The sequence below is a fragment of the Manis pentadactyla genome, chromosome 9, assembly GCF_030020395.1.
Source record: "Manis pentadactyla isolate mManPen7 chromosome 9, mManPen7.hap1, whole genome shotgun sequence".
NCBI classification, from domain to species: Eukaryota; Metazoa; Chordata; class Mammalia; order Pholidota; family Manidae; genus Manis; species Manis pentadactyla.
In genome coordinates, this window is record NC_080027.1 from 103,637,483 (window position 1) to 103,660,570 (window position 23,088).

The window sequence follows — 23,088 nt, forward strand, 5'->3', positions numbered from 1 at the left end:
TAAACTCAAGGAAATGAATTATGCCAACAACCTGAGCTTGGAGCAGATTCTTCCTCAGTCAGTCCTCCAGATGAGAATGCAGCCCAGCTAACACCTTGATTGCAGTCTTGTGAGACCCTGCACAGAGGACCCTGGTAAGCCACACCTGGACTGCTGATCCGCAGAAGGTATGAGATAACAAATGTGTGTTGTTTTAAACTACATTTTCAGTACAGTTGACCTTTGAACATCTGAGGGGATAGGGTCACTGATTTCATGTATAACCTTTGACTCCCCCCAAACTTAACTACTAATGGCCTATTATATATAAAATGGATTACTTAATTCAGATGCAATGAAGGGTAGAAAAGAAATGGGAGGGTTATAATGTCCAACAGAGCAAAGAGCAGGCAGAAGGTAAGTTATCTGCTCTTTTGGTCCCTACCGGGGTTGGCACCTGCCAGTTGATGGATCAGGTAAAGCTGATAGGGGTGCTTTGAAGGGGCAAAGGCTTCCCATCTCCTTTCTCAGAATTGCTTGGATCTTGGCTCCTTAGCTCCTCTCAGATCCAGGCATTTCTCTCTGGTCCAGACTGTGGCCAGTTAGTTCAGTTGTTTATAACATGGTGCTATTAACACTGAGGTTGTGGGTTTGATCTTTCTACAGGCCACTATACAACATTTTTTCTTTTCTATTTCTGTCTACCGCATCACTTGTGGAATCTGCTGCCTTACATCCAATTACAAACACTGTATATTCATTGAAAAAAGTCTGTACATAAGTGAATCTGTGCAGTTCAAACCTGTGTTCTTCAAAGGTCAACTGCTGTATTAGAAAACTAATATGAATGTGGATAAAAACATAATATTGATAGAATTGCTAGAGACATACAGGAGACATACAATCTGTATGATGTCGTTTACAGAAAGCTTACAAACATACAAACCAATTCTATCTACTGTTTAGGTTTACTTATAAAGACACACACTGGAATGATAGCCCTGATTTCAGGAAAGTGTTTCTGTCTTGGAGGGAGGGGACTACGATCAAGGAGGCATATGCAGAAACTTTAACATTGTTTATCATGTTTAATTTCCTAAGTGGGGTAGAGAGACAAGAGTGTTGATACCACTCATCTCTATACCTTTTTTCATATCTGTGACATCCCTTGATTTTTTAAAAAGTCTGTTTTCAGCTTTAGACTCCAGTAGGGATGACAGTGTTGACAACAAATTCTGCCTGCTTTACATTTTCCAAATGTGTAATTGGCAAGAGTGGGCTGGAGAAAGAAGAACCTGTAAGGCTGGGCAGGAGATGGATTTGGGATGTTAGATATGGGAGGAGATGGGAGGAGAGAGGGCCAGCGGATGGCCATCTGCAGAGGCAGCCTGTGGAGCCCTGTCCCTTGGTCGCTCAGGGAGCCACCCATAGATTCATCTCCTAGAGACCACAGATGGCTTCAAATGAGTGACCTCAGAAGTTCCACAAGAAGACCTTTTCATTACTTGTGGCTATGCCTTTGCATGCAATGGAATACTTACCACAGGGCAGCCTTGCTGTAATCCTACACTATGAGAAAACAACAATTTAAAAAAGCCAGAAGGTTGGCAGTTAGGCTATTAGGAAGAATCAAAGTTATGTTAAAAAAGAAAAAAAAAAGCAGCAGCAGCCTGAACAGCCTGGCCTTAAGAGGAAAACTGGAGATGGGAGGCTATGACTCAGCTTGTAAAGAAATTGATTAGATTTTCCTGTAATTTTTTTAGCAGCTGGTCATCTTTAGGGAGGGACAGTGGGGTCTTTCTTCTCTTTGATTTGCATCCGTGAAGTTTGGGAGATGTTATGATACCTTGGTTGTATAAAGGAATCTCTAATCTCCGGAATGACCAGGAGAGGAATTTCTAATGATGTGCTGGTAATATTAAACAGCTGGATCTCCAGAGTGAAAAAGGTCTTTCCTAATTTCCATGGCATAAATACTCTCCCAGTGGCTGATTTGTAAACTACCAATGTGTTGCCACTGGGCATGGAGCTGAGAGGAGTTAGGCACATAAGCGTCTTTCAAAAACCCATACATGCTGCCTTCAACATACAACTGACATTTCCTTCCTACCAGTGTTGGAGGTCTCAGCCATAGGGAGGAAACTCCCAGATCTGTGGTCTTTCCTGGCTCCCTCTCAATCCAAAGATGTTGAGATTTCATCATTCCACTTAGAATGTAAAAGCCCTTCCTTCATAGCCAAACATTTTTAGAGGATAAGAATATATAAACGCATTAATACCAAAACTCTATTCCTTCTGTAGAAAAGCAATGGAGATGAGTTGTCCTCCCTGAAGAAGCCAGGGACTCAGGGTTGGGAATTGATTTCAATATGTGTTACAATACTTTCCTCACCATCATCAGCCTAGAGGGAAGGTTGCCTTGCAGATCTCAGGGAAGCTTCATCTGGGGCTAAGTTTGGAAAGTCCCCTTAATGAATTTCAAATTTTATAGTCCCCTTAAAGTTTTACCTTCTAAGGGCATTTCCTGTGAGGTCAAGAGGTGTGTATTGGTTAGAATGGTTTTAGTACAAGTAGGAAAGCACTCGGACCAGGAAGAAATATATTATCACAGATAATGAGAAGTCCCAGGGGAGGAAAGCGCCAAGGTTAGTTAATTCAGAGGCTTAAGAACATCATTAAGAACCCAGATTCTTCCCATATTTCTGCTCTGTCATCCTTTTTCCTGTTTAGCAATGCTGCTGGTTATAAGATGACTGGCATATTCCAGGAAAGCATGGCAACAGCCATTGGAAAGGGAAAGAACAATTCTTCTGAATAAGAAAACTTTTCCAGAAGCCCCATTTGGTAGAAGTGGGTCAAAAAATCCTTTCATGAATCAACCATGTGAAAGAAACTGGGATTACTATGATTAACTTAGAATAAATCAGGATTTAACCATGAGGAACATGGAGGAGAGGTAAACACCCAGACAAAATTGTGGTCTTGCTTTGTAGGTAAATGTCATCCCAGTGATTCTTCCCTTATTCCAATACTAAGATTGTTGACTGTTCGGGTCAGTTTGGTCCTTTTGTCTGATCAGAGAAATCCCCTTGAATAATCTCGATCAGCTTGTTCAGAAACAAGTTATGTATGTTTACTAAATTGATTAACCTCAAGATCAATTTATCAAAAGGAACTGTTAATGACCTAGTAGGTACCTGGCACTTAAAAGTCGCAACTATTAGGCACTGGACCCTTTGGTGTATAGATATGGACAATTGGGCATAGAGCTCCGAATCAACTGACAGAATAAAAATTTCTTCCAGGTGAGCAGAGAGAAATACTTAAAAAAAAGTACATGACTGTGATTTTCAAGGAGGGATGCCAAGACAATTCAATGGGGGAAAGAATAGTCTTTCTAATAAATGGTGCTGGGACACCTGGATATCCACGTGCAAATGAAGTTAGAGTTAGACCCTTACCTAATACCATATACAAAAATTAACTCAAAATGGATCATTGACCTAAATGTAAGGGTTAAAACTATGAAAATCTTAGAAGAAAACTTGTAAACCTCATGACCTTGGATTAGTCAGTGGTTTCTTGAAGCACAGCAGCAAATGGAAGAAAAATTAATTGGACTTCATTAAAATTAAAAATTTTTGTGCTTCAAAGGAAGCTATCAAGAAAGTGAAAAGATAATCTAAAGAAGGGAAGAAAATATGTATTCATTAAGAATCTAGTATCCAAAATATATAAAGAGCTCCCTACAACTCAACAATAAAAATATAAATAATCCAGTTGAAAAGTGGGCAAAAGATTTGAACAAACATTTCTCTAAAGAACACATACAAATGGGCAATAAGCACATGAAAAGATGTTACACATCATTAATCATTAATGAAATGCAAATCAAAACTTCAAGATATTACTTCATACCCACAATGACTATAATAAAAAAGATAGACAATAACAAGTATTGGAGAGGAAATGTAGAAATTGGAACACATATATTGCTGGTGGGAATGTAAAATGGTGTAGCCATTTTGGAAACCATTTGACAGTTTCTCAAAAAGTTAAATGTAAAGTTATATGGCTCAGCAATCAATTCCACTGCTAGATTAATACCAGGAGAAATGAAAACATACACACACACAAAAGCTCATTCACAAATGTTCATAGCAGCATGAGTCATAATAGTCAAAAAGTAGAAACAACCCAAGTTTCCATCAACAGATGAATGGATGAACAAAATATGGTATATCCAAATGATGGACTATTATTTAGCTATGAAAAGGAATGAAGTACAGTTGGCCCTTGAACAACACAGGTTTGAATTGTGTGGGTCAACTTATACATGGATCTTTTTAAATGAATATATTGGAAAATTTGTTGGAGATGTAGGAGAATTTGAGAAAGCAGATGAACTGTGTAGCCTACAAGTTAAAAAAATTAAGAAAAATTTAGGTATGTCATAAATGCATGACATATATGTAGATAGTAGTCTGTTCTACCATTAAATCAGCAGTAAGCTATTAGTATAATTTTGGGGAAGTCAAGTTATATGTGTGTTTTCAGCAGCACAAGGGTTTGGCACCCTACCCCCTGCATTGTTCATGGGCCAACTGTACTGATACAACCTACATGGATGAACCTTAAAAAAACCATGTTAAGTGAAAGAAGCTAGTCACAAAAGGTCATGTATTGTATGATTCCATTTATATGAAATATCCAGAATAGGCAAATTCATAGAGACAAGTAGGTTAGTGGTTATCTCAGGCTGGTGGGAGGGGAAATGGACAGTTAGTATTCATGGGTGTGAGATTTGTTCTTGGGGTGATGGAAGTATTCTCAAAAAAAATGAGAGTGATTAAGAAAAAACCTTGTGAACATGCTAAGAACCACTGAATTGTATAGTTTAAGAGGATAAGTTCTATTGTATGTGAAATATACTACAATAAAAACAGTGCTATGACGACGTCAGGCCTTTGGGAGGGGGAAGGACAAAAAAATAATAATCAGTGGGCCAATAAATGTTTAGTTTGCAAAATTTATAAAACTCTTTTATGATTCTGAAATTTATACTTCCATTTTTTCTTGTCCTATCTCTTTGATCCAAATGGCTTATTATGCAGATCCATGGTTATCACCTCTGGCTACACAGTTTAGAATCATCATGAAAGCTTTTGGAAAATAGGATGCCTTGGCCTGACTCATGGCCAATTAAGTCAGAGTCTCTGGTTCACCTCCCTGCAACCCTGAAATCTTATTTTTTGAACTCCCAGGTGATTCCCATGTGCTGTGAAGACTGGGAAATTAGAGTAGACCAAGATCTGGGCATCACGAGGTCATATTATAAGGTGAGTTTTTAGGTAAATATTTTCCCCTTCATGTCAGTTTTATTGAGATATTATTAATATGCATTAAAATTTACCTTTTTAAAGTATATAGTTCAGTGAGTTTTGGCAAATGTATACAGTCCCATGACAATCACTGCAGTTGAGATACAGAACATTTCCATTTCTCCCCTGAATGCCTTTGTGCCCCCTGGTAGTCAAACCCTTCCCCCACCTATTAGTGCACATTCTAGAATACTATCCAACATTAAAAAACAAGTTCTTGAAAATACATATAAGAAAATGGAAAAAAATTACGATGTAAAGAGCAAAGAGCAGAAAAAATTTTATATAATCTTAATTGTTTAATCTTTTTTTATATATGTGCACAGATACATCTCTCCTTATATGTATATATTTATTTAAAAAACCGTGGTTGTCTTTGGTTGTGGGAATTACAGGAAATGTTCATTTTCTTCTCTGTGTATTTCTGCATGTTTTAGTTAGTCTACAGTAATAAGTTACTTTTATATGAAAATTATAGTGGTATCACAAATTAGCCATCTATGGGTCAGGAATGCATGAAAAGCCCTTTAAAGACCAAACTACCATCTCCTCCACAGTTCCAGGCCCCTAGCTGCAAATCCAGCCTTCTGGCCCCATACATTTCTGGTCATTGGCTCACAGCAACTGTTACTGCTGAATGAGATTAATAGTACACTAACCTCTACTGAGGTGGATATCAACAAATATTGACCCAAGAGGAGAAAATATGGATGAAAGAAGAATCAAAATTTTCATTGCCTTGAAAGGTTTAATAAACCTTCCTCCTTGATAAATGCCATATTCTGTTGTCTAGTTTTGTGGGCACTTACACATTTGAAGTCAAAGATGGTACAACCCTGGAAGCACTATTAGAGAATCCACCACAGAATCTACCCCCAAATAGAAGGTGTCAATATGTGTATAGAATATGCATAACGTGTAGCAGAGCAAGAGAGCTGAGACAAGATCTTGACAGTGCAGGTCTGTTCAGGTTGGTTTCATTTCATTTAGATTCAGCAGAATCCTAATTGAAGATACTAACACATACCTTCCAATTAGCTCAAAAAGACCCACACCAGCTGTGACCAGCTCCAGATCTCAGACACAGCGGATTAAGGCTCCCTCAGAGCCAGCTCATTGGTCTGTTGGGTTTTAGGTAATTTCTTAGGACAAATAAAATTGGAGATGACTGCAGTTGGAATGCTTTTCCTACATTTTTCTCAAAACATGTTGGTTGAACCCACATTTGGACCAGCAGCTTTGTTTTTTTCCAGGTCGTTCTGGAATGGGTTATACTATTTCGATGACATAACGGATTGAAATTAGTTTCCAGTTAAATTATTCCTTTAGTTTGGGTATAGGCTCTGTATCATTTTTCCATTTGTTGCATAGCAAACCTCTCCAAAATACAGTGACTTACAACAGTTACTTATTTGCTCATAATTCTGTGGGTTGTCAGTTTGGATGAGGCTGGGCTGGGCTGGCCCACATAATATTGGCATGTGTCCGGGGCCTGAGCTAGGGTGGCCAGGCCTCCATGCCCCTGTGCCCTTTCCATCCTTCAGAAGGCACTTGTATTCCAAGAGGGTGAGAGTGGCAGCTGCGAGGCTGCTTGAGGCCCAAGCTCAGAATCATGTCACTTAGCCACATTCTGTTTGACAAAGGAAATCACAAAGGTAGGGCAGGTTCAAGAAGTGGGGAAACAGACTCACCCTCTTGTGGAGAGGTACTGTAAATAATCTGTGGCCATTTTAAGTATACCATGGATTCCCAGCCTAAAGGCAACACAGTGGAGCGGAAAGAACAGGGAGCTTTGCGAACTGACCTCCCTGTTTCCAAGCTGTGGCCTCTCACTGGCTGTGACTACTTCCTCCTGGGGTTCCCTGCATCTCTCTCTGTGTTCTCAGCAGGATGTCAATACAGTCACTTTGCTACCTGCTAAGAAAGTAACTGAGCAGTGTTGGATTCCTTAGAATGCTTTTGCTCTATGAAAAAAAATTTACACTGAAGAAAGTTCTGAGGTAGTAAAACTTGAAGGGTAGTTCATTTAGCAGCTTAGCAATGTCATCCAAAGGCCAGAGTCCTTCCATCTTTCTGCTCTTCCATCCTTGCTATATTTTCTTCGTCTTTGTTTAGCCCCCCTTGTATCTGGTACAAGGTGTCTGGTACACTTTCAGGCATTCTATAAAGATGTGACAATGTCTGGTTCCTTTTGATCATTTATGTATTTTTCAAGTGAAGGAACCTTCCCTGAAGCCCCTCCAGCTGCGTTCTCCTTACGTCACTGATTCCCAGCGCACTGCATGGTCTTGTCTGACTCAGTCAGTGGCCAGAGCAACGGGATTACCTGGTTGGCTTAAATCACTCAGGACCGTCCTGAGAATGGGCCCAGACTCCCCTGAAGCCCAAGATCAGGAGGAGGTGCGTGGATATAAATTGGGTTCTCTTGGGAAAGGGGAAGGGCAAGGCTGTTGGGGAGCAAATGGAACAGTGCTTACCACTCTGGCTTAGATCTGATATGTTTGGAGGAATAATCTAGTCGTGATGGAATTTCAGGTAACCTAGTATGTACTTTGTAATACAAAGTCATACATATTGAAGTTAAGGAGGCTCTGTATAAACATAGCCTTTATGTGGGAAAGCCAACCGGAAATGCCCTGTCTGGAAATAAGGCGGACTGAGAAGAAATCCTGCAACTTAGGTGGCAGCTGAAGTCATGTTTCTTAGTGAAATAAAATTGGCTCCAAATGGCACCCCATCCTACGACCTGTGGGAAATCCAAAGCACCCCCACCCCTCATTCCCATCACGGATTTCTGTGAATTCTGTCCTGGACAGGGTGAAGGGGCTTGTGGGTTATGGACATGCCTGGCTCTGGATCGTTGCTCCCTCTTAGTCCTGTTTCCTTTGCTTTGATTTTTTTTTCTCCCCTTCAGACAAGTCAGAAAAAGTTATCTGTGTGTATGGAAGACTCAGCCTAAGCTTTGGGAGCATGAAGAGGTATTTATATAAAGCAAAGTAAACACTTTAATATTCAACAGACATTCTTGTTCTTAAAAGTACTTCATCTTCTAAGGAATATTTCTGGGGTCCCACTCCCAGAACCCAGCCTCTGCCCTCATGCCTCAGCACCTCCACAATCTTTTGATTTTCCCCTGCCAAGTCCTGTTCGTTCCACACAGAGCAGTTTAGCCTGTATTTGGTTTTTTGCTTCTTTGTTTCATTGCAAACCTACCCTTAAGATCCCTAGTATTTTCCCAAAGAAAGTACCTCAAGAAGTGGGAGCAGAGGTGAGAAGGGCATTGTGTATAACAGAGACCGAGGGGAGGCTGAGTGGCCAAGCTGACCATTTGTAAACAGTGGGAGATGAACTTTGATATGGGGTGTGATGGGGTAGTTACAAGGGAACTTTAGAAGCTTCATCTTGTAAGTAGTGAGAGCTTCTGAAGGAGGATGCGAGTTCACGGTTCAGGCAGTGGTATCTGGGAGGGCTCTGGCCTAAGCCAAGCTGTCTACCAGTGCTCATTCTCCCTTCCTTTCTTTTACTATGGGCTCCTGAGCTTTAGCTGGACACATGACCCCCCACCTGGAGACATGCCAGGCTCTCTGGCAGCTCTGTGTAATCATGTGTTTACACTCTGCCCAAAGGTGTACCATGGAAGTGGTGTATGCCCCTTTCAGGCTTCTATCACTTATCCAAAATGTGCCTCATTCTCCAGTGAAAGGAAACAGGGCTCCGTGGAAACGTAACTGATTCTAGGGCTGGGGCAGGAGAAGTACAAGATGGGCCTGACTGTCTTGCCATCCAGAAAGTAAGGAAATACTTTAAGAATAATGGGACCGTGTGAAAAGGACACAGGAACCAGCCAGAAGGGCTCTCCCTGGCCAAATATGGAACAATTTGAGCAAGAAAATAAGTAATGGCACTCCCAGAAATATATACCATAGAATAAAAGGTAAGAATACATGAGTCAGTATAAATATAGATAAATAACATAATTAATTAATAAAATGGGAGGAGGGGAAAGAAGTCTCTTCTTTATAGTAGAACTCCATCTAATTAACAGAAAGAGTGATGGAATTAGAAAAAGTGCAATCTGACAGCTACCATCGTAGTACCTGTTTCAGGCCAGAAGCAATAGTGGGTGCTGAAACTCCTGGGCAAAAGTACATTATGAAGCAGAATATTTACATGATCTCAAAATATCTTCATACAAGACTCTTATTAATTATAAAGGGGGTAGATACTTAAGGTGGAGACCTGTCAGACACCAGCTTAACCACGTGATCTAAGGTAATATCACCAACATTGGTACAGAAGATGGATAGCAAGGGCCTCCGACAAGATGCACCAAGGACGTGCAACTTCTGCACTACTCCTGCCCATCTGGTTATGAAGAAATATCAGACAAACCCTAACTGAGGAAATTCTGCAAAATAACTGACCTTTATTTTTCAAAAGTATCAGGGTCATGAAAGGCAAAGAAAGACTGAAGAATCTTTCCAGGTTAATGGAGACGCAAAAGGCAGGACAGTAAATGCAATGAGTGATCCTGAGCCAGTCAGGTCCTGCATCAGTACAATTTTTCTTATGCTAAAGGACACTGGAAAAACAATGATGGAATTTGAGTGCAGTCTGTAAATTATCCAGCAGTATTGTATCACTGTTAATTTCCATGTTTTGATCATTGTATCAAGGTTATTTAAGAATATCTCCCTGTTTGGGGGAAATACACATTGAAGTTATTTAGAGGTAAAGGGTAAAAGAGGTAAATCATGTCTTTGACTCTCAAGTCTTTTAGAAAAGAAAATATATTGGAAGAATGAATGATAAAACAAATATGGTAACATGCTACCATTTACAGAAAGTGGTTGATGGTTATAGGGAGATTCTTTGTGATATTTTGCAATTTTCCTGCAAGTCTGAAATAATTGTAAAATAAAAAGATTTTCTTTTTATGTTTTTAAGGAATGGGCAAGCATTCTCCTTGCCCTCATGCCTTTATGCTTCCCACTGGCTGGGAGATGACCCTAGAGAGTGGTGACCATGCGCTGTGAGTGGTGGCATTGCCCTGCCAGCCCTGCACAGTAGTCTTCTTCTACTGTTATGTGAGAGAGAAATCATCTGTCTTGTTGAGCTGCTGCATTGGGGTGGGGGAGGGTGGTCTCTGCTATAGCTACGTGTCCCACTCCTGATTAATACAGGCTGGTGGAAGGTGGTCTCTTCTGGGCCTGTTGCATTGGTTAAGTTAAACCTATTTAGGGTATGGAAGGTGGGGTGATGGAAAGAGTGGGCAAAAACCACTCATTAGGGGAAGATTAGTGGAAGAAAATTAAGAATAGGACAGCAACTGGAGGGGCAGCAAGGTCCTAGAAGCCTCCAGGGGGAAACTCTTATTTAAGAGAAAAAAGGCCTAAGGAAGAAGAGAAATATTTAGGGGATGGGGAACTTCTGGGGGCCCCTATTTCACACCACAGTGGTCACCTCTGTGTGTAGCTGGCCTCAATTTCAGGGCAGACAGCAAGACCATTTGTTGTTGTAAGTAAAAAATGATGAACCCATCTGATTGAGATGGAGATTATCAAAGACTGCTTCATGGGGTATACAGAAGGATTAAAAAATGATAATAATAATTACAACAATAAATGTGATAAGCTAACATTTATTGGATCCTCATTGTGTCCCTGGGACTTGTTGAAATTCCTTACATGTATCAGCTCATTTAATTCTCACCTCAACTCTATTATTCCTTTTTTAGAGATGAGTAAACTGAGGCACGAAGAAGTTAAGTCCAAGGTTTCATCTGTAAGCAGCAGACACAAGCTGCAGATACAGGCCGTCTGGCTCTGGATGCAGGCTCAGGCTTCTGAAGGCAGCACTTGAACCCCTCTCTCTCCTGTCCTCTTCCTTCTCTTTATCCCCAATGCCATCTGATGCCCACGTAGGTGAGCCGAGCCATGTGGGCTCCTGCCGTTGTGCTGTAGATCTGGATGGACTCCAGGTCAGCGTCAGGCCTGCAGGGGAGGGGTGGAGTGTGGAGACAGCAGCAAGGGTCGGTGGTGACCTACCGCGATAGCTCTGGCTCCTCGGAAGGATTAGGGTCTGTCCATCGGATGGGGAAAGAGGAAGGGTGGCAGGAAATGGGTACCATTAGGCTTTCCTGGTGAGGGAGCTCTTCCGTGGCTGGGGTGGGGTGGGGGGGCCTCTTGCACCGGCTGTGGAACTGGATACCCTGGGTCTGCCGTTCTTGCTCTCAGCCGTCCTCAGAGCCCTACCACTCAGAGCTGTGAGCTGATGGAGGGAGTGGGTGGGCTCACAGGAGACTCTGTCCCTGAGGGTCTCTGCTCATTTCTTTCTATGCCCAAGGCCTTTTCCCATTTTAAAAGTTGTGGGCAGTAAGTCCCAGAGTGCCCGAAACAGAAAAAAGAGAAAGAGACGTTAAAAACGCATACTTTCAAACCCTGAGACCCAGCTCTTGGCCAGAAGACACGCGAAGTCTTTTAACAGCTTTATTCTGGATCCACTTAAATGGAAACAGCCTCTAGAATTTTTAGCTGCTGCATAACCAATGTAGAAAAGAAGGGAAAAATGTGTATTATTTTTTCTTTCCTAGTTAGAATAAGAAGGACTTGCTCATTATCTTAACTGAGTCCCTGATGGGAAGAGAGGAAACCCTCACTGACTCCTCCCCTGGCCTGGACAGGATTTAACCCAGGGAGGGAAGCTGAGGAGTGAAGAGAAGGAGGGAGGGCACAGACCAGCACCAAGGTCTGCAAGCCCACGGGCCCGGCTCCCAGGGGGCGGAAGCATCAGAAGTGGGGCCCGGCAGCCTCTGAGGTAAGCGCGCCAGCCTCCAAAGGCTTTACCTGTGAGAGGGAGGGAGGTGGACAGGTGGGAATGAACTCAGGCGCCCCAGCTCTGGGGTCTGAAAATCCAGGCAGTGTAACTAGTCCCCTGTCTCCTCCATGAGGAGTGAAAAGTCCGTTAGGAAATTCATTCCAGGACCCGACTAACATGTCCTTAGACAATAGTGCCGTCAGTTCCTCAAGGGGACTGAGTACATCTTACCTGGCCACATGTCCTGTGTTGTAAAGCAATTTCTACCTAGATTAATAGATTTTTATGGAAAATGTTTCCTTTAAGTCTAACATGTCCTTCTCATCTTTATTTCTTTGTCAGCTTCTTTGCAATGTCAAAGGCTTCTCTTTTTTTGTAATTTATGTTATACCTCACTTTTTAAAAAATCTTTATTTTAGTGGTGATCAGGAAACTATCATAACTTTTCTCTTTCCTGGATTTTGTATATGCCAGTTAAGATGATGTTTGTAAATGCACTTGACAAGCTTTGAAGTTTATTCAAAAATTTAATTTTATCGGTTTTTTTATTTGTAAGAGGACAACATCTTTTGCCAAAATTCCCATGCTATTACCCTTACAATGCCTCAAAGAAAATATTTTGAGACATTTGAAGAAATGATGTGGTGGTCCAGTTTTTGGAAGCCTTTTTATTTCTCTATTTATTTTTGTGCTTGGGACAGAGGTAGGGGAAGGAGAGAGAATGAGTGAGTACAGTCACTTAAAAGCATGAAACTTGAGTAGCTTATATGAACACTAAAAAAGAACAAGGAGTCACAGAAAAATAACAAAGTTCTTGGATCCAGACCTAGGTTAGCAACAGTGCCTCACGTCCACTGGTTCTTGGAGAAGCCAGGGTACCACGCAGGACTCAGGTGTCACTGGCTTAGCCAGCACTATAGGCTGGTGGCAGGCAGAGCACGGAATCTGCATGGAAAGAATCGGCGGGGGTGGGGGGGGGCTTGGCATTTAGGCATTTGTTGGAGGCTCAGGATCAAGGTGGGGGAGCTGGAGGCAGGAACTCAGGAAAGAATAGAGACCATCAATCAGTTGATATCAGTGTCATTTTTCCCAGGGCAGAGGGAAAAACTTACCTGACATTCTTTTGTATGCCTTTGAATCGTGCTCTCTTCCCAAGTGTGTGGGCTGCAGCTGACTCCTGAAGGAGGGAAACTAGGACAGGATGACTTCAAATCATCTTGTGGCTTCTGGTTTCCATTCCAGCCCTGTTCTGTGGTTTGAAATGTAGGGTAGACTGAGGTATGTTCCACCGAAGATGCCTGAGGAAATCGTGCCCAGACCCAGTGGAAACTCTTGTCCATGCAGAGCCTTGGCTCCTGTGGGATCTGCATACAGACATGAGATCATGGTTCAGGTTCTGCAGCAGCATCTGGAGTCACCGGCCTGCAAGCTGACTGTACTCAGATCTCAGCCTGATCCCTCCAAAGGCAGGGACTTCAGTCTCGCCACTGCAGACTCACTGCTAATGCCAACCAGCCACCGGCTGGGTCTGAGCTGTTGGTCTCAAAGAGAGACCTGGGGAGTGTGGGTGGAGCAGTGCAAGTCCTTGGAGATGAAAAGCCTCTCCTCTCTGATAGAAAGCTGGCACTTTAAAGTTATTTCAAAATGTGGCAAACCACACATTCAACTCAGGAAAAGAATTGTAACTTTTCCATCCTGAATTTCCCTTCATTATCATTCAGCAGAAGCACAGTTTGTCATCAGATACCCTCATGCCCATGGGGACTGGGACTAATTGTGTAGAAAGCAATACTTAGTCATTCTGGAGATTGGGGGTCTGGTTGGGTGCAGGGGAGGCAGGTCCCTGAATTTGTGCCCTTGTGCCCATTTGCTCTTCTGAATGTGTGTGAGCCTGTGCATTTCCATGAAAGCAAAAGGCAGGGCTTTCTGAGAGAAAGTGTCATCCCTGTGGGGTAAATGAGCATCTTTGCTTGATGTTCAGGAAGAGCTTCGAAAGTGCTGAGCACAGAGCTGGCACATCACAAGTGGTTAGAACGTGGTAGCTATCATCACCCACCTATCTGAGCCTCCACAAGGCGGATTAAGATTTGGTGGGCAGGACAAAGCAGCCACACCAGCCTGTGGCCACCCATGAAAAGGCGATTGGGTACTGAGGCCAGATTACGGATGCCATCCTTCATCTTTTCTAGCTGATGGTGTCTGGCACCGCGGGGCGTGTCCTCCACAGGGTTTCTTGGGCTCTTGCTGGGTGTGTTCCACTGAGAAGAGTGAAGGACAAAATGATGCCTGGAAAGTAACCACGTTAAGTCTTAATCACAAGAAACCAATGTTTCATTCCCACCCACACCCAGGTAACTCATATCCTATGCAGACTGCCTGTGCAAAGAGCTCAGGGTCACAGACACTAGAAATAAAAAGTTTGCACGTACCTGGTTTAACTGGAGCTTGGCCCGAGGGAGCAATCCCACCCTGTGTGCCGTCAGGGCTTGTGCACTGCAGGAGGAAGGTGTGCGGAGCAGGTCGGTCGCCTAGGGCTCCAGGATGAGCTGAGCCAGGGGGGGTTCTCAGCTACCTGGGAACTTGTTCTCTGGGACCAAGCACTTGGGTCAGAAGACCCCAGAGTCACCCAGGGCCCAAACAGTTGATCACTGGCAGAATATCCCCAAGAGACCTTGGGGAAGGAGTGACATGTTTGCCAGGTGACTTTTGTGATGTTGATGCATCCCTAGCCACACACCTCCCTCACTTTCCCTCATAGGTCAGTGATGTCCACCCTGTCATTCGGGGAAAGAATATCTTTTTAAGGGACTCCATGGAAATCCATGATAACAGGGTTTTTCTAAAACCCAAAGCAGTGTTCTCATTGGCTTGTGGTTAACTGTAAAGGCAGGATGAGGTAACAGGGACCACAGAAAGCCTGCATTTAAGTAGAAAGATCTATGATGGTGGCTAGAAATCGGCATATTTTATTCCTGACCAGGGTGTGTATCCTTCTCTGGAGAAAATGAAGTGACACAGAGACCATCAGCACTAGGCCAGGAAAGGACCATCCAGAACCCAAGAGTCCGTCCTTCCCTGGCCAAGCCTTGGTTGACAGCTGCCCCTGCAGACAGAAGTCTTGGTCTGCTATGTGTTGCCTCCAGCTTCTCATGACCAAGTGACCAGGATTTAACCTCCCTATGGGGGAAAATCTAATTTCTCTTTCTCGGGGATCATCCTGGGCACTGCTCAGAGAAAATGGAGGCTCAGTTTTTAAGCAATTAATGTTTAACTGAGCAACCAGTGAGCCTTGGGTTTCCTTTACTTTCAGAACCCCTCTCTTAAATATGATAGCAACGAGGACATTTGGTCTCTGTCACATGTGGTAATCTCTTTGGATTTTTCACTTGGGACAGTATATATTACAGACAAGAGAAGAACACAGACCCAGGGAGTGGACCGACTTGGTGTTTGATCTGATCTCTGCTGCTTATTAGCTGTGTGTCCTTGGGCAAATTACTTAACCTCTGTAAGCACCAGTAACAAAAAATGTTATCAATTGGCTCCCAGGATTTTGAGGATTAACTGAGAATAATGTTTATAACGTGTTTGGTACAGTACCCATCAGCTAACACACACACACGCTGTTATTATTTAATACATAAAATATTACTTTGGTTAGGACTATGTTGAAAGGCTGGGTTTACAAAAGGGATCAGTACAGTCATGGCCACTGCCATCCTTGAGCTTACAGGGATGTCTGGGATGGGAACGCACAAACAGATTTGGGAGCTGTCAGTGTTTGGCTAGAAACCAAAGCCACAGGGGTAGAGTAGGGGGGACCACCAGGAGAGAAGAGGTAGACTACACATGCAGGGCCCTCAACATCAGCATGTCTCCCAGGCAGAACTGGGGGATCATCTATCTAGCTGTGCTCAGACACACACACCTCAAAGAGCCTTCCTCAAAAAAAAAAAACACACCAGGCAGCATTTGTCCTGAGTCTAAATGTGTCTCTGCCCCCCACCTCCCCACATCACCCACACCCCTCCCGCAGGCAGAATTAAAGACGTGATCCACATCAATGACAAGGATTCTTGGGGACGCCTGGTTTCCCGCATGCATGCTCTTTGCATGACCCCCCTTTTGCTTCATACATTCCTACAGCATTTCCCCTACTTTCCGTGAGAAACTATCTTTAGTAGAATAATCATCCCCATTTGGAAACTTATTATCCTGCATTTTTCTTGGGAACATTTACTGCCCTATCCGCTCCCTCCGTGCCCTGGTAGAGCGATCTGCGGTCGGCTGGGTATACTGAAAGAGATGAAGTCATCCCACCCTTAACGCTGTTACACAAGGCAGGAATCTCTCCTGCCACGTGTTGGAGAGACAGCCAAAGGCTTCTCCTCTTGCTCATTACACTAGACAGAAGTCCCAGGACGAGGATTCCCCCGCCTTCCCATCGTCTTTCTAGCAACCACCCTGCACAGGAAAATCTGAGCTCAACATGTGGAAGCCCAGAGGCTGTAATTCATGAAGACATCTTATTACAGGCAAAGCAGCAGGGCAGGCGACACTGAGGGCTCATATGAGGCCTTCTGGGAACTTCTCATATTCCAGGCTTTAAAACACAAACACCACGAGACTGGGCTTTGGGCTGCCTTGCTGCAGTTTACGGCTTTTCTGCTATTGTTCAGAACTTTTTCAGAAAACCATCTGCATCCATTTCTGTCTTGGAGAAGAGTGAGCTACAGGGTGGGGATGGGTGGCTGGATGGCAGGAGTGAGCAGAGAAGTCTAGGTCTGCCTTTTTAGCTCTATTGCTGCTCAGGAAGGGGATTCTGGACAGTGGAAACTTGCATGCTGTCCAGTACAAAGAAGGTGCTTTTGACATCAGTGTGTGGGGTTGTCGGGGAGGGCTGCAGTGGGGTGCACAGGTCAAGGATCTAGTGGACATGGTGCCCAGGTTTGAATCTGCACCTTGCACTCTGGCTGCATAATCAAGGGCATGTTGCTCCATGCCTCTGAGCCTCAGTCTCAGGAAGTCTGAGGAAGCGGAGAACATGGGTGTGACTGTTTTATCACTGGGCTGAACTTTTGAAGGTAGCAATTGTGAAATACCATTATTTTCATCCCACACCTGCCTTCCAGCTCACTCTCCTGGCAATCCTCACCTCCATCCTCAGATAAAGTCGCAAGCTGATTCCAGAGCTTTTCTGCTTTTGGTATTGGAAGAGAGCCGTTTTGGGAAAGGCAGGGTACTTTCCTTCCTTAACTGTCCCCAACTAGCGTGACTGCTTCTGGCTTCCCAGGTTGCCGACTGAGGCAGGGAAGGGGGTCAGAAGAGAAGGGAAAAGGTATTTGTATTTACTTGGGGCTGTCATAGTTCTGTCTGGTCATCAGGGACCCTTGTATGGCAGCTGCTTCCAGGGCTGGCTACACCACCCCCTCCTGTGGGAACCTTTCGTGGGCTCAGCAGACAGTCTGCATTCTACCCACTGGCACCACCACCTGACTTTGCCCACGAGGGGATGCATTCCTGCTGAGCTGCAGGGCTGCCAGCTCTGGTCCCCTTCAGCCTTATTTCTGTGGCATCGGTTTGACTTATGGCAAGACTTACATAAGCTGGTCTCCCCAAAGCCTGGGGTGCAGGCCTCTCCCACCATGACTTCCTTCCATTCTCTGCCATGCAGGCTGTTCCAGGTAAATTTCCTATCCCTGAATTCCTTCCAGCAAGGAGAAGGCACTTCATTGTCTACCCCCTATTCACCCAGCTCCCCATCCCCAGAAAACCTCCTCTAAAACATGTCTCTTTAAAACATGTGGGTGCTTACAACCCACTGTCCAAATCCCACTGCAATAAGAAATATCCCACTGACCATCCCATTACTACAAGGTGGTGTTGAGTCCAGTTCCTGGGATGTAGTAAGTGCTCAGAAAAGGTGAGCTATCATCATCATCATCAATAGCATGTGCTTTGAATAACAGGAAGAGCCAAGGAGGATTGAGTGGGGGAAGGGGTTACATGAAGAACTTCCTTTGGTGCTGTTTTGTTTAGTTTGCAGTGGTAGTACATTTCTTGAGTACAATATACAGGACATCTGCCCAAAGGAGGAAATTGCAGGGGACAGATCCATACTGACCTCATCTGTTATTGTGTCAGAATGTCCTGTCTATGCAGAGCAAGCACAGGCTTGCAATCAGATGGGCCTAGGTTCGAATCCTGATGGTGCCACTTAACTAGTTGGACAACCTCTGGTAAGTGACTTTATCTTCCACAGCTGGTCCCTCACCCAGGAAAGGAGAGTGGCACCAATCTTCATAGCAGGTACGACAGTTAATGACCTGGCCATCCCTGGCACACAGCAGCAGCTTGACAAATAACATTTAAAATATTCTAATATCATTATTGTTATTTTTAATAATAATTCTGCCAGAGCCCTTCTTCCTCTATTTCCTCTGCTTCCTGATACTAAATACATGATGACTATTCCAAGTTAAAGATTTTACATAGTATTAGAATTTGGTTTAATGACTAGGAGGGTTTCTTCCTTTTCTGACCAAATGAGTTATCTGCCCAGGTCAATTTTTTTTTACTGCGTTCTGACTAGAGCTGGAATCTAACTACAGAGTTGGAGAAGAAGCAGCATCAGGCGAAAGCCCGCAGCGGCCTCCTGGGGTGCCAGCAGGATTCTAGCTCTAACCTGGATGGTGATTTCAGGGTCATTACCTTTATGACAACCCAGTACAACTATATGATTGATGTTGTATGCCCTTTTCAGTAGAAAAATCACCCTTCACGATAAAAAAGGAGAAAGAAAAGGAAGTCACACTCAGTATCTAACTGAAAACAAAATAAACCTCAAAACAGCCATAGAGCCCTTACTCTGTGCTTGGGGCTAAGTGCTTTGCTCCTACATTGCAGTGCGGTAGGCATTTTCATTCCCACATCTGGATGAGACTAAAGCTCCGGATAAGTAGCCTTTGCAAGACCAGGCCCCTAGACCTGTCTGATTTGCCCTTATGGAGGTCGCAGCTGCCTCTCGTGATGGGGACGCAGAGCCTGGGCCTGAGCGGGACACAGCCACCAGGAAGGGACTGGGCTCCTGACTTCCTCGTCTCTTGTACAAATGCTTCTGAGTCTTGCGTTGGTCCCAGAAGCCTGTTGGAAAGAGGCAGCCAAGCCGCTTGGTTCCTAGATGGGAGTGGCTGTGACCCTGACAGAGGCTTTCCGGTGACCCAGTGCCTGCGAGCACGTGGGAGTGGCACACGAGGCATCTCACGGTCGGCCCTGCCTCAGCCTGTTAATGACCAAGGGTGTGCCCTCCCAGGTGGGGGCTGGGGCTCAGGGAAATGGGCTGTGGAGAGGTGCTTTGCACACTATTGGAGCTGAAGGCCCACCCTGCTGGGGGGCGTGGAGGCCAAACCCAACAGCCTGCTCTGGCCCTGGTGGCCTGGCCTGACTGACTAAGCAGGTCACCTGAGCACCAATGGATTTAGGGTGACTGAACCCCACAGCGTGTGTGACTCTGGCTTCCGGCCTTGGGAGGACCCTGAGAGGATCAGCCTTGGGTCTTGTCCTTAAGAGGCTTACTGCTTGTGGGAAGACAAACTGAGTAACATATGCTTGATATACAAGAGTAACTATGACACAGGTAAACCATCAAGAGACCCACAGAGGGACTAATACATGCTTAGCAGAAGGAAGGTGAGTAGTTTCCAGCTAGGATGAAGTAGGAGAGCATGAGACAAGAAAAAACAACTTCACAGAGAAGGTGTTTTATTAGAAAGTCTGATCTTCGGCTGGCTCTCAGGCAGAGGTGCTGAGCAGGACGCTGGCCCGGGGTCTGAGTATAGACTTTGTCCTTCCTGGCCATGGTACTCAGGACAGCGTGCTCAGTCCCTTGGGCTTGGCTTCTTCATGTGCAAAGCAGCACGACATAGGGGTGACAAACATGGGCTCTGGAGCCACACTGCCTGGGCTGAAATTCTGCCTCTCTGGCTGTGTGCCTATAGGCAGGTCATTTTGGTAGTAATGCACTTTGATATCACTATCTGTAAAAAGGGTTGATAATAGTATATTCCACGAATGGTTGTGGTGAGGATTGAATGAGGTAATAAACACAGAACAGGTAGAGTCGTGCCTGGCATATAGTATGTGACCTACGTGCAGCTATCTGTTGGGGAGGATAGTATTAGAGTTGATGTACAGATAGGATGGGGCCATTGAAGCCTAGCACCTCAATCCAAGTTCTTCTCGCCGTTTCAAGTGCAGGTGAGTACAGGATTAGGAGTGAAGAGAAGGCACCTAGCTCATGTGAACAGTGTAAGCAAAGATAGGAGGGAGGAATGTGCAGTGGGTGAGGAGGGGACAAAAATAATTTAGTTCAGATCCTCAGGAGACACAGGATGACATCTTCCTGTTGGTGTCACAGCTTCCTGTGGACCCTGTGAATACATTAAAAAGGCCAATTTCCATTAGCCAATCTCCATGCCTTCTTTGCATTTTTTCAGGATAGAGGCCTCCAGGAGGGTCTGCTCCCCATCTCGCCAAGGATGGGTTTCCAGGGGAAGCTCTGCTCCCTGTTGGGGCTCCTGTTTGGCTCTGTGCTTTTGGTGGCCTCAGCCCCGGCCACTCTCGAGCCTCATGGCTGCAGTGACAAGGAGCAGCAGGTCACCGTCAGCCATACCTACAAGATTGATGTGCCTAAGTCGGCCCTGGTCCAGGTGGAGGCAGACCCTCCACCCCTCAGTGACGATGGGGCCTGGCTCCCAGTCCCCCGGGAGGCTGAGGAACAGAACATCATCTTCAGACACAACATCCGCCTGCAGACGCCGCAGAAGGAGTGCGAGCTGGCAGGCAGCATTCAGGACCTCCTGGCCCGGGTGCAGAAGCTGGAGGAAGAGATGGCCGAGGTGAAGGAGCAGTGTAACCTCCAGCACTGCTGCCAAGGGGCTGCCGGTGAGCTTGCCACCTGTTACTCATTCAGTGAACATTTAATGAGCCCTTTCTATGTGCCAGGTGGTCCACTAACCTCATGAGCTTTCTGAGTCCGGTACATTGCCTCCTGTCCATCTGGCTTTCCCTGGGTCTCGTCATTCGCCCTAGCTCAGGGTACATGTACAAGCCTGAGCAGGGGGCGTCCAGCAACTCTTCAAGTGAGTCTGGGCTCCTGGCTACTGCTTCCAGACAAGCAGGCTTCCTGGTGCTGTTTTACCTATGGACTCAGTCTCAGCTGTAAGGGAAAGCAATTGGGTAAAGAGGGAAAGATTGACAGCCTTGCAGCTACACAGGACTGGGGGTAATTCCCATCTGCCACTTTTTAGCTGTGACTTTGGGCAAATTCTTTAGTTCCCTCAACTGTCCAGTGAGGATAATTCTCTAAACTAGTTTAGTTCCTGAGTACTCTAAGTGATGTACGTAAGATTCCTGGCCCATAGTAGACATCTAGCAAATTGTTAATGCTTTTATTAGTAATAAAGCACTACAATTTGGTTTTATAGTGAGCCCCTCGTCACCACTTTTTCTTAAAACATAAACCTGCCCAGGTCAATCCAGATAATAATGAGTGGTACTTTGGCATACATTTTTATTGCTCCCGTTGAGAGCACCTCCATATGCCAGACACAGAACCAGGCACGGGAGGACGCTGCCATGAATGAAACAGCATGGAATTGCCCCAAGGAGCCTCCATGTCAAAAGCTTTTAGGAAGGAAAGGGGGTCTTCGGAGAAGCAGGAGCAGGGGCTGGTGAAGGGACAGGGCTGATGACCTGCGCTCCTACTGCCTCTTGGTATCCCGGGTTCAAGAGCAGAGCCGGGCCAACCCCTCCTCTCACCGTTCACCCCGATAATGAGGCTAGGCTAGTTTGTAGCATCTACAGGCCCGCTTTCTGAGGCTTCAATTTGGGCTCATTTCCCCAGGACCCAGCCTTGCTAGGTCCAGCCCCTCCAGCCCAGATAGGACAAGCTCCCGCCCAGCCTGGGTCTCACCTGCCTGCCCCAGCAGCCCCGAGGCACCCCGTAGGCTAAGCTGGCCTGCTGACTTCCGGGTTTGAGCATTTAAGGCTCCTTCATAGAAAGGCACTAAATAATTATCACCATGAGGAGCGGAGAGACCCAGGAGAATTCACAGGAGCTCTTGGTACAAGAAGGGAAAAGGAACAGTATTTCGTGTGGCCTTTCAGGCAGAAAAGGAGGAACCATTTGTAGATTTCCCAGGTCACCATCTGGCCTGGTTGGAAAGGGCAGATCCCCTGCCTCTCTCAGGGATCCCACTCTCCAAGAAAAGAGCCCAGGAGTCTCCAGCCTGCTCCTCCAGGGTCCCCCTCACAAGTCCCCCAGCCCCAGCCCCAGCCCCTGTCTTCCTCTCCCGCAGGTCTGAGCCGCTCCTGCAGCGGCCACGGCACCTTCTCCCCGGAGAACTGCAGCTGCCGCTGCGAGCAGGGCTGGGAGGGCGCCCAGTGCGAGCGGCCCGCCTGCCCCGGTGCCTGCAGCGGTCACGGGCGCTGCGAGGACGGCCGCTGCCGGTGCGACGAGCCCTACCTGGGGCCCGACTGCGCGCACCGCGCCTGCCCGGAGAACTGCAGCGGCCACGGCGAGTGCGTACGCGGCGTCTGCCGGTGCCACGACGACTTCACGGCGGACGACTGCAGTGAGCGCCGCTGTCCCGGCGACTGCAGCGGCCACGGCTTCTGCGACACGGGCGAGTGCTACTGCGAGGAGGGCTTCGTGGGCCTCGACTGCGCGCAGGGTGAGAGCCTACGCGCGCGGCCTGCCTGGCTCGTCCCCATTTACCATCGGTCCCACTCTGCCCTAGGCAGGGGTCTGGGCCATTAGCCTGCCTCAGAAGCCCTGGAGGGCTTGTTACAGCACAGATGGCCGGGGCCACCCGAGTTTCTGACTCAGCAGGTCTGGGGTGGGAATTTGCAC

General features: G+C 45.7%; 1 protein-coding gene and 1 long non-coding RNA gene across 5 annotated transcripts in view; both read left to right on the forward strand.

The window, feature by feature from the left end:
- The first annotated feature begins 4,987 nt into the window (after positions 1 to 4,987).
- On the forward strand, positions 4,988 to 7,812 carry LOC118928648 (uncharacterized). Its single transcript, XR_005031309.2, has 3 exons — positions 4,988 to 5,318; positions 6,154 to 6,330; positions 7,576 to 7,812. It is a non-coding gene; the product is annotated as an uncharacterized LOC118928648 (long non-coding RNA).
- A 4,161-nt stretch (positions 7,813 to 11,973) lies between these two features.
- TNN (tenascin N) overlaps positions 11,974 to 23,088 on the forward strand; it is a 55,377-nt gene continuing 44,262 nt past the window's right edge. For 2 of the 4 annotated variants that reach the window (XM_057507891.1, XM_057507892.1), the window contains exons 1-3: positions 11,974 to 12,176; positions 20,672 to 21,119; positions 22,535 to 22,909. In XM_057507891.1, coding sequence (XP_057363874.1) covers positions 20,714 to 21,119; positions 22,535 to 22,909 — 781 coding nt within the window. In that variant the 5' untranslated portion in view covers positions 11,974 to 12,176; positions 20,672 to 20,713. The remainder of the gene's footprint in view (positions 12,177 to 20,671; positions 21,120 to 22,534; positions 22,910 to 23,088) is intronic. The other 2 variants (XM_057507890.1, XM_057507893.1) reach the window with 1 other exon arrangement.